The sequence below is a fragment of the Dermacentor albipictus genome, chromosome 8 (genome assembly GCF_038994185.2).
Source record: "Dermacentor albipictus isolate Rhodes 1998 colony chromosome 8, USDA_Dalb.pri_finalv2, whole genome shotgun sequence".
Classification (NCBI taxonomy): domain Eukaryota; kingdom Metazoa; phylum Arthropoda; class Arachnida; order Ixodida; family Ixodidae; genus Dermacentor; species Dermacentor albipictus.
The window spans coordinates 33,833,350-33,843,696 of record NC_091828.1 but is presented as its reverse complement, the minus strand read 5'-3'; the positions used below and the strand labels follow the sequence as shown (position 1 = coordinate 33,843,696).

At 47.0% G+C, this 10,347-nt stretch overlaps 1 protein-coding gene across 1 annotated transcript in view; it reads right to left on the bottom strand.

Moving 5' to 3' along the window:
- Window positions 1-2,410: 2,410 nt before the first annotated feature.
- The window catches only part of LOC135901500 (uncharacterized), a 30,442-nt gene continuing 22,505 nt past the window's right edge, over window positions 2,411-10,347 (bottom strand). The window contains exons 5-6 of the mRNA XM_070524590.1: window positions 9,660-9,810; window positions 2,411-2,670 (exon numbers count right to left, since the gene is read on the bottom strand). Coding sequence (XP_070380691.1) covers window positions 2,426-2,670; window positions 9,660-9,810 — 396 coding nt within the window. The 3' untranslated portion in view covers window positions 2,411-2,425. The remainder of the gene's footprint in view (window positions 2,671-9,659; window positions 9,811-10,347) is intronic.

Here is a 10,347-nt window from a genome sequence, read left to right as displayed (position 1 = left end):
GCTCATGTCATGCTTTTCCGCGCCGCAAATCCGGTTTCTTGGAACCCGCCATGCTTTGTGGCCCAGCCAAGCTTGACGAGCGCTGAGTGCATTGACTGTTTCCTGCCTACAGAATCTGTAAAACTCCAGAATTTCCAAAATAACTGGCGATGGTAAGGCTGCGGGGGAGAATCCTGAGATTACCGAGATGACGTAGTTAATTTGCTGTTAACGCAGTAACATATGTCTGGCATGACGTCCGTGAGGCAGTCAGGATAGCTTCTCGAGGAGCCGCGAGCGGCCTTCACAGTGAATACAGCAACCCCGGTACACGCAGTAACGAAATACATGGCCACGGGAGTGTAGACGGTATCGCTTGGTGGCTCAGAGCTGGATAGTATCCTGAGGGGAAATATCCATGGCAATGGAACGATGGGCGGCGTTCCTTTGCCACAGGAGTCACCGAAGACAGCAAAGTGTGGCGAGGCCTGACCTTAGGAGCGGGCTGCCGTAGGCTGTTAATTTCGGCTATGCCATAGCGACTGAGAGAAGCAGACGAGAGGAATGGGTCCGAATGCCTAGTTTACTTCTGCTTCTTCGCGTCTTCCTTTCGTGCGGCCACCGTGCGACACCCGAGGTCAACTGGAATTCGTCTTTACAACACTGAGAAACGCATTAAACAATGCAAAGATACAGTACGTGTGGCACCTGTCTACCATTTTCGAATGTGTGACGGATACAAAAGCACAGCGAGAAATTCCTCACATGAGGATTTGAAAGTTGAAGATCTATATGGAGAAAAAAATGGACGATGAAGGTAAGTGTCCAGTATATCAGCTGCGATCGGCTTCCATGTTTTGGATAGTTTCATGTTGGGGCTTTACCCAATTTGTTTGCTATGATGGTGATAATTGCCAATGACACCCTTTCTTAAGGGTGAAAACAAATAATTATATAGTCGATGTGAGCTGATTACTAACCATGTCACACCCTAGTTTTCTGCCTATCGCTGCTTCATCCCATAATGTTACCTTAGCTACTGACGATACTGTTCCTATCTTTCGCCTTTTTCTACTAATACTCGAGTAGACTCTTTCTGATTTAAACTCCCCGTCAGGTTTTAACTCAAGCGTTTTGGAAGAAAACTTTGCCTCACTTCCTGCCTTGACAACTCTGTCGTCATTGCGTAGGGTACGGCCGTAAGGCGGAACACGCAGATCACGATGAGCGGTAGCCAAAATTGACACCGAGAGCTTAATTGCTACTTTAAGACAGTAGCCGAGCCGGGTATTGAGCAGAGGTAACCCTTTCAAATTACTTTTCCGGCCGCTAGTGTCACGGCGTGCGGGAGTATACTCACGTGGAACATTTTGCTATATTGCGCGCTACTAATAAAGCGCGAAAAAATATTATTACGCAGGAAGTAACGCATACAAAACCATCTATTTATTCTTAACGACTCATTTAAACTTTTTTAGGCTTCCATCGAAAGTGACCTCTTAAGTTCAGAGAGAAATGAACTTGGTTAAAAATTATTCCCTATAGCCAGATAATAAGTTCCATCCTAGTTGCCCAAGGGTAATGTTGAGCGAAAGCTGTGTGTCTTATAATCGTACACTGTACAAGTTCCTTTCACAGCTTGACTAATGTTATCAGGGAGGCCCCGTAGAAATATCGCTAAAGCGCAGTAGATATATTGTTTGAAAAACATAAGGCATGTCAAAACTGCAACATTACCAAGTTCTTTCTCTAGGCTGTCAAATTAACGCAGCCTATTTATAGCCGGTTCAGAGAATCAATGATGCCTAATTATAACAGTGCCAAGTTGCATGGTCAGTGTAAACGCGTGTGACAAGTGAACTATTATTCAAACGAAACAAATTGAATGTCATGGTGAACGACAAGTTCCTTGCTAGCTGATGGTGAGACTGAGTGAAGGTGGAAGGTTGGAATGTTGAGTGCTCTAGGTGAGGTGAGGGCTGCAAAAGTGGCATATTTGTCAATAAATTAGGAATGGGCGGATGTGAGGACGAAGCTCGTGTCTAAAGAGTGAGGAAGGAATAGCAAATAATAAGGCATTTACACACCTCTTGCGTCGGTCAGCCTTTGATTTTTTAACACTTCCCCCCAGAAGCCTCTTGGCAAAGCTGTTGCGCGGTTGGCCATGCTGTCGTGGGTCCGATCCCAGCAGCGTCGGCTGCATTCCGATGGAGGCAGAATGCAAAAACGGTCGTGTACCATGCATTGAGTACACCTTCACCAACCTCGGGGAGTCTAAATATTCCGGAGCCCCGCACTACAATTTGTCTCATAATCAGGTTTGTCACGCAAATCAGGTTTGGCACGCGTAGCCCCGCAATATATTTTATGTTTTCTGTTCAATGATCTGTACAATAGCAAATAAATAATTTATTTATTTATGGCACAGCTATATGAAATGCATCTGTCAAGGGAAAGTGGTATCTTCTGTTGTGGCTGGCGGGTCAGGGCTTGGGTTCTCGATCTCCGCGTTGATGGCCTCTCGGATAGGTCCGAGCACTTCCTCGCGCAGCGCTCTCTGGAGGAGGTACTTGGAAGCTCGTTCCACGAATGGCTGCTCGAAGCCCAACACACTCTGGTAGTGGATCTCCTGTACGTCGGCCGACAAGATCTGCAGCTCGTCTAGCTGAGGCTTTGAGTCGTCCGACAGCGCTGCAGTATACCAATGGCAAATGACAGTCCATCCATAACACACCACAAGAATATAATGAACGAATAATTTCACAAATCTTATGTGCAGTAATGATTGTCCCATTAAGAAAGGCAATAACATCGGCTGATAAAAACCTTTTGCAACAAATTATTCAGGACCTTAACCAAGAAAGTGCAAGAATGTGGTTGCAGAATAATATGCAGAATACAATAATAACGTTCAACAATCTGGCAAGGGAACAAGAATTAATTATCACCAGTCAGCCTGTACGTTGTGTTCACGGGCACATTTATCTAGGTCGGTTACTTACAGGCGACCCTGATCATCAACATGAAATGTACAGACGAATAAAAATGCGTCGGAGTACATACAGTCGGCATTAAAGAATCCTGATTGTAAGCTTAAAACTATCGTTGAAAAGAAAAGTGTATAATAATTGCACTCTACGTGTACTAACGTATGAGGCAGCAACTTAAGGTTTAACAAAAAAAGCTCGCGGACCACTTATGGGCCGTTCAAAGAGCGATGGAACGAAGAATGTTAAGCGTAACGCTACGAGACAGGAAGAGAGCGGTGTGGATCAGCAAGCCCACGGTGACAGCCGACATTCTAGTTGACATTAGGAGACAAATGTGGAACAGGACAGGTCATGTTATGTGTAGGGCAGATAACCGGTGGGCCGTTAGGGTTACAGAATGGGTGCCGAGAGAACGGAAACGCAGTCGAGGATGGCAGAAGACTAGGTGGGGTGATTATATTGAAAAATTCGCAGGCGCAAGTTGGAATCGCTTGGCATAGGGCAGGTGTAATTGTAGGTCACAGGGATAAGCCTTTGCCCTGCACTGGACGTACAAAAAAGGTTAATATTGATGGTGATACAGACAATCGATTAGCAAGGTGTTCCTTAAATATTTGTTTTCCTTTCTGGTGTCTTAGGAGGGCAACAAAGGTGCATGACATTACGGACCCCTCTGTGCACACTAAATTTGCACAGATAACCGTTTCGTTATATTCTGCAGTAAATTACATGGTGTATACAAAGCCAACATATTTCAAGTGGCAGTATAATACAGAAGCGGAGCAGGACATACTTGGTTCATTATTAAACACTACGGCTATTTTATGGATATCTCTATGTTGTTATGACCCAATAATTTTCGGTTTGACAAAGTGACATAAGCCTACCTGCGGGCGTTCGCACGAATTCTCCGCCATGCTACAGTGTTTCTCAGCACAACTCCCAGAGAGTTTTGGTTGGGAAAACGATTATTGACTGGAAGCATTTTCTCCATTCAACCAAGTTGGCTCAAGAGCCGCTCCTCGGCTAGAAAAGATGCTTCGCTTCTCAACAATTGCTTAGATGTGGCATTGGAACGCACTGATCCTACCTTTCAATGGGCAGTGCGGCCATTAACTTTCTCGAGTAGAGGAGGAGTGGTGAGTCGAAGGACGTTCTACAATACCGGGGTATATATCCGTATTGTTTTTTATCATCACACAGGAACAAATAAATCGTTGCCTGCATTGTAATGTAGTAGTAATGGCCATGTACAAGAAATACAAGAAGCACAGTTAGATTGTCTTTCACTGATCTCAAGATGTGGTGTTTGACTACGTTCTCCTTGGTTCTTTATATCCTCTGGCGTTTCTCGAACTCTAACCGATACTCAGCACCTCCCCCAGTATGGCCACGCACCGTAGTAAGGCGTGTATATATCGTCTTCCTGCAATTTCGATACCAAAAGATTTGCGGATATCTTGAGTGTTTGTCCCGCCCCATGGGTCATCATAGGTGATTTCAATGCACACCATCCAGCATGGGGAAGTACACGGACAAATGCAAGAGGACGAAGATTAGCAAGCATCGCCCACAACTATGGCCTTACTCTCCTGAACGATGGTAGCCCCACCTTTCTTCGCGGCGTGACATACGGCAGCTGCCTCGACCTTGCTTTCGTCTCCAACTCTCTCGCCAGATGTGTGAAGTGGTTTCCAGACATTGAGACACATGGGAGTGACCACATTCCCACCTATCTGAACATCAAAGGCTTGTCGTCTAGATCAGGCTTACGGAATACCATTCGGACGATTCAATGGGCTAACTTCAAATCTGAGATGGAAGATGCCTGCCGCGAGGGCCTACCATCAGGGTTAGAGCAAACGATTAAAATGACGATGCAAAACGCCACTCGCATGATGACGACCTCTTCCACGCGGAATGACTTCGACATAGAATTAGAGCGCCTTCGAGCGCTTCGTCGCCGGGCGGAACGTCGATATCGGCGTACAAAATCAATTCATGACCTTAGGGCAGCCAGGATGATGCAAAAGAAGATTCAGCGTCGTATGGATAGATTAGCGTCGGAACGTTGGGCAACGTTTTGCCAGAAACTCGACCCCCGCAAGCCACTGTCTCACATATGGAAAACGGTGCAAGGTCTGCGTTGCCTTCCGGAACGGCGTTTCCCATTCAAGGCGCTAGCGCTTTTCCAAGGGCGGCAAGACATCGATGTCGCAGAAGACTTTTGTGCGCGGATCGCAGACCAAGCTACTCGTCCAGATCCTCCAGCCCGAGCCGACGTCCCCAATTCACGTGATGGCCGCATGGACCTTCCTTTTACAATGGAGGAGCTCGAAGCGGCTCTAGCTCTCTGCAGGCGCTCATCATCTCCGGGTCCGGATGGTATATCATACCGGGCCTTGTGCTATCTCGGAGAGTCCGCACGGATAAAGTTGTTGAGCCTTTACAACTCCTCATGGCAGGAGGGAAATGTTCCTGACGAATGGAAAGTAAGCCGCCTGGTGCCACTCTTAAAGCAGGGCAAATCCCCATTAGAACTCACCTCTTACCGCCCAATAGCGCTGGCCAGCTGTGTAGGAAAGATAATGGAACGGATGATCCTTGGCCGCCTGGAATGGTACCTTGAATACTACAAGATTTATCCGATTTCCATGGCTGGTTTCCGACGTGACCGCTCTTCTATCGACAATGTAGTTGATCTCGTTTCCTATGTCCAGCACGAAAAGTCCCGTAAGCGTTTATCTGCAGCTTTATTCCTAGATGTGAAAGGGGCATACGATAACGTATTACATGAGGCCATTCTCGACGCCCTTGCGACGGTTGGCCTAGGTGGTCGAGTTTTTTTGTGGATTGCAAGCTACCTATCTGCAAGATCATTCTTTGTGTTAACTGACGATGGCCCAACTACGCGACGCTATACCAGCAGGGGCGTTCCTCAAGGCGGTGCTCTCAGCCCGACGCTATTCAACCTCGCTCTTGTTGGACTTGCTGAGTACTTGCCAACTACCATCAAAATTTCAATATACGCTGACGACATCTGTGTCTGGACTTCGGCAGTCACACGTCCTCAGATACGTGCGCGACTTCAAAGAGCGGCCACTTTGACAGCGAACTACTTGTGTAAACAGGGTCTCAGCATATCACCAGAAAAATGCGCACTAGTAGCATTTACTCGCAAACCGATGACGCCTTATATCATCTCAATCAATGGGCGGACTATTTCCTATGTCCGAACCCACAGATTCCTTGGCGTAATTATTGACCGAGACCTCTGTTGGAGCCCGCACGTGGCCTACATGAAACGGCGCCTGACAGCGACTTCCCAGTTGTTTCAATACTTGGCAGGAAAGACGTGGGGGATGTCAGTAGACGCAATGCTTAAACTCTACAGAGCTCTCTTTCTCGGTTTTCTAAGATATAGTCTACCTGTACTGACCAACACCTGCAAGACAAATATTCGTGTTCTGCAGGCAGCACAAGCTCAAGCACTCAGAGTCTGCCTTGGTTTGCCCAGATGCACCTCAACAGAGGCAACTATTGCGATTGCTCGGGACCATCCAATGCGAACTCACATTACGGTGGAAGCCCTGAGAACGCACATCAGACATTTTGCACGTGCCACCTATCACCACCTTGCAGCACTACCTTCGGACAGGCACCAATCATCATTCGCTAAAACTATCATCAAATACAACGACAAACTGCCATCGGGCTTCACCGCTGCATCTAAACCATCGATACCCCCTTGGTGTCTTGTCAGCCCCACAGTCCATCTCAGTGTACCAGGAATCGGAAAAAAGTCTGAACTGTCGTCGCCTGTGCTCAAACAACTGTCTCTGCTTCTTCTGCACGAGAGGTACGCGGACAGGGAACACATTTATACCGATGGTTCCACAAACATCCAGTGTTCGTCCGGTGCTGTGGTTGTCCCAGCAAAAGCTATTACCATCAGCTTTAGGACTGACCACCCAACAACATCGACATCTGCTGAATTAGCTGCTCTTCGCGCTGCACTTCGTGTCGTCAATCGGGAGCCACCTCGGCAATGGTCAATCTTCAGCGATTCAAAGGCAGCCCTACAATCTGTACTATCAGCTCTGCATCGCGGGCCATTCGAACAGCTCGTATTCGATATTAGATGCCTACTCCACACATCACAGGAGAAAGGACACCATGTGACGTTTCAGTGGCTGCCAAGTCACTGCGGCGTCACTGGAAATGAAGACGCCGATAATGCCGCTCGGGCAGCTCTTGAAGACGCACAAGAAGAGGCCATACCGCTTTCACGATCCGACGCAGCTAGCAGACTTCGAGTGCTTGCACATGAGATCACGCTATCTCTATTGTGCACACCAAACAGCCAGACCACCCAGAGCAACCGTCAATACCACCTGCCCTCTTTGATGCATCTCTATATGCCAACTGGACTGCGTCGAAGAGAGGCGACTCTGCTTTATCGCTTATGGCTGGGGGTGGCTTTCACCAAATCTTACTCCTTCCGCATTGGAATGGCCGACAACGATCTCTGTAATGCCTGTCTTTGCGAGGAGACGCTGGAACATGTTCTGTGCGACTGTCCTGACTATAACGTTCAGCGACAGTCCCTGGCATCTGTTCTAGCGCGCCTTGACAGTAGACCATTGTCGCTCGACACGATTTTCACATGCCGCCGACAGAAGATATCGCAGGTGAAGGCGACAAAGGGACTCCTTCGGTTTTTGAAAGAGACGGGATTGGACAAGCGGCTGTGAGAGTGACGTCGCGTACCATGCCAGAATGATGGACTCCAACGGACGATGTGTGTGTGCTGTGATATGTGCTCTCTCTCCCTCTCCCCCTTCCCCATCTTTAATCTCCCCCATCCCTCTCCCATGTGTAGGGTAGCAAACCGGTTAAGCCATACTGGTTAACCTCCCTACCTTTCCTTCTCCACTTTTTCCTTCCTTCCTTCCGTAGTAAAGCGGTGCGTGGCCAAACTGGCTCGCCACAACAAAAGTGGCGAGCCGAGTCGGCTATCGTCGAAAATGTGATATGCAGGTCAAGCGGGTCAGTTTTTTACCTGGCTCGTCGAAGATTCCAGTGTAATCGCTGGCATCCGCGTGGCTTTCAGAAAAGTACAACACAGTTTGCGTCGCGCACACAATCACAATACAGAAATCTATGGTGACAACAGCCAGCGGATCTAACTATGCATGACATTCGAGAAACTTCTCTTACATGCACGCGTGTCATGCTCGACGGATAACGTTTAACACTTGTTAGCTTGCGAAAAGCAGTGATCGAAGGAAGATGTGGTGAACACAAGAAAAGCTAAAGGCTTTACGACGCGCTGTACTCTGATGCCATTTAGTAGCGATTGTCGCAGAGCACGTCTTGCGTGGCACTACTATTTTCTTCTCGCGTTTTCCCCTTCCCACTCTCTTCGCTGCCGCTGGCTTTCATTCCAAGCTCCCTTCGGCGTTGCTCTTTCATCCTTCGCTGTTGTGTTTGTTCGATCGGTTACGCCGACACTCGCCGCAGGAACGAACGCCTAAGAGCTGTGCTCTAAATAATGGTACAACTGTACTTGTCTTCAGCCACTCCGCCAAGAAAGGGCTACTATGATTTCATTAATCAGTTCAATAGATCCCATGGGTTCCGCTAAACTGCGCTGTTTCTGAGAATAGATAGGCCACCTAATGGCTCCTTGCTAAAATATTTCATGCAAGACATTTTCGGTTTAAAACTGAACGCGAAGGATGCATCTAGCTCATTCTTTTTTTTTTATGTGCAGCCAAATTATCAGAGTTATCGTGGTAGAACATATTACTAGTGTGGTTTAAAGGTATTTGCTCTCATCCAGCACTTGCCGAGATATTCACCATCTACCTTCTTACTTCGCCACGCTTCTACTGCCTTACTGCAACGAAATTCCGGTATGTAATGTACTTAAAATCCGTCAACCAACGCATATTTTGTTCAGTACGAGGAACTGGCTTCAGCATAGGAATGGCAGGAGGGTACGTGATAAACGTATTGATTCACATAACGTGATCAGCATGCATTTTTGAATGGCGTGTATTTATTTATTTAATAAATGCAGGTGTGCTAGCCTGCAAGATAAAACTGATGCCACTCCAGCCTTCGGTGGTTAACGCTTCTTTCATTTTCTTTTATTTGCAATGTCCAGTTTCTTACACGTAATGGTGTTTGGTGTTGATTTGTCGAGCACTTGTATGCGCAGTATACCATGAAACACGAAACATGGTAGTTCGTACAGTGTTGTCATGCATGTCCTTCAGCTCCTTGATTCGCCAACGTGAAGTAGTTAGCGCATAAACATTAAATAATGCCACAGTAACGTTCACTGGTAAACGGAACTTGCGCGTGCACAAAAAGATAATCAATCATTGCCCTTTTACACTCAACAATACGAAAACCTTGCCCACTCACGCGGTTTGGATAATTATAACACGCTCAGTCGAATTCGACTCGCAACTGTGCGTAAGTGATCCCTGAGCTAGCAAGCATGCGCGTTGTGGCAGTGAAGTCCCCTTCCTGACACGAGAGAGAGCCACTCAGTATTCTTGAAGAGAATAGTCATCACTGCATCAAGCGCAGCTGAGAGAAAAAAAAACAAGTTATTTATGCTACTAACACATTGAACCATGCAATCAGACCAAGCGATGAACGTAGTCATATACTTACGCGCCCCAAAGCGCGCGTTGGCGACCACAGGCCCGGTGAAGCGCAGGTACATTCGTGGTAGGCCCGTGATGCCTAGGTTACAGATACCATCGAGCTGGGCACGGAGCCTCACGTTCCATGTTGTGTGCGCTGAGCTCAAATTGCAGTTGACCTGCGAACGAATTCATTTTGCTTGTTAGTGTATACGTACGTCAGGGTTCGTGCGCCTCGGTTATATTACATCAGAAATATTAACACCCCTTCTATCTATTTTCGAAATTATTGTATGTCTCCTATCGATACGTATTTGTCCAGCTTCCCCACAGATGTGCTATTATTGGCTTTGCTGCATTGTTATCATAAGAGACCTCGCATGCTCCTAATTGATGATTTCCTTGTTGGTGAAATATTTTGACATATTTAGCACGTTTCAGGATATGAGACCACCTGAATAATTGGCTTCGCATATAGTATTATAACCGAGATCGAATCCCGGCCAGGGCGGCCGCATTTCGATGGGGGCGAAATGCGAAAACGCCCGTGTACTTAGATTAAGGTGCACGTTAAAGAACCCCAGGTGGTCGAAATTTCCGAAGTCCTCCACTACGGCGTGCCTCATAATCGGAAAGTGGTTTAGGCACGTAAAACCCCATAATTTAAATAGTATTATAATTTTATATGCAACTTTGAGTATAAGCCTACCACAACA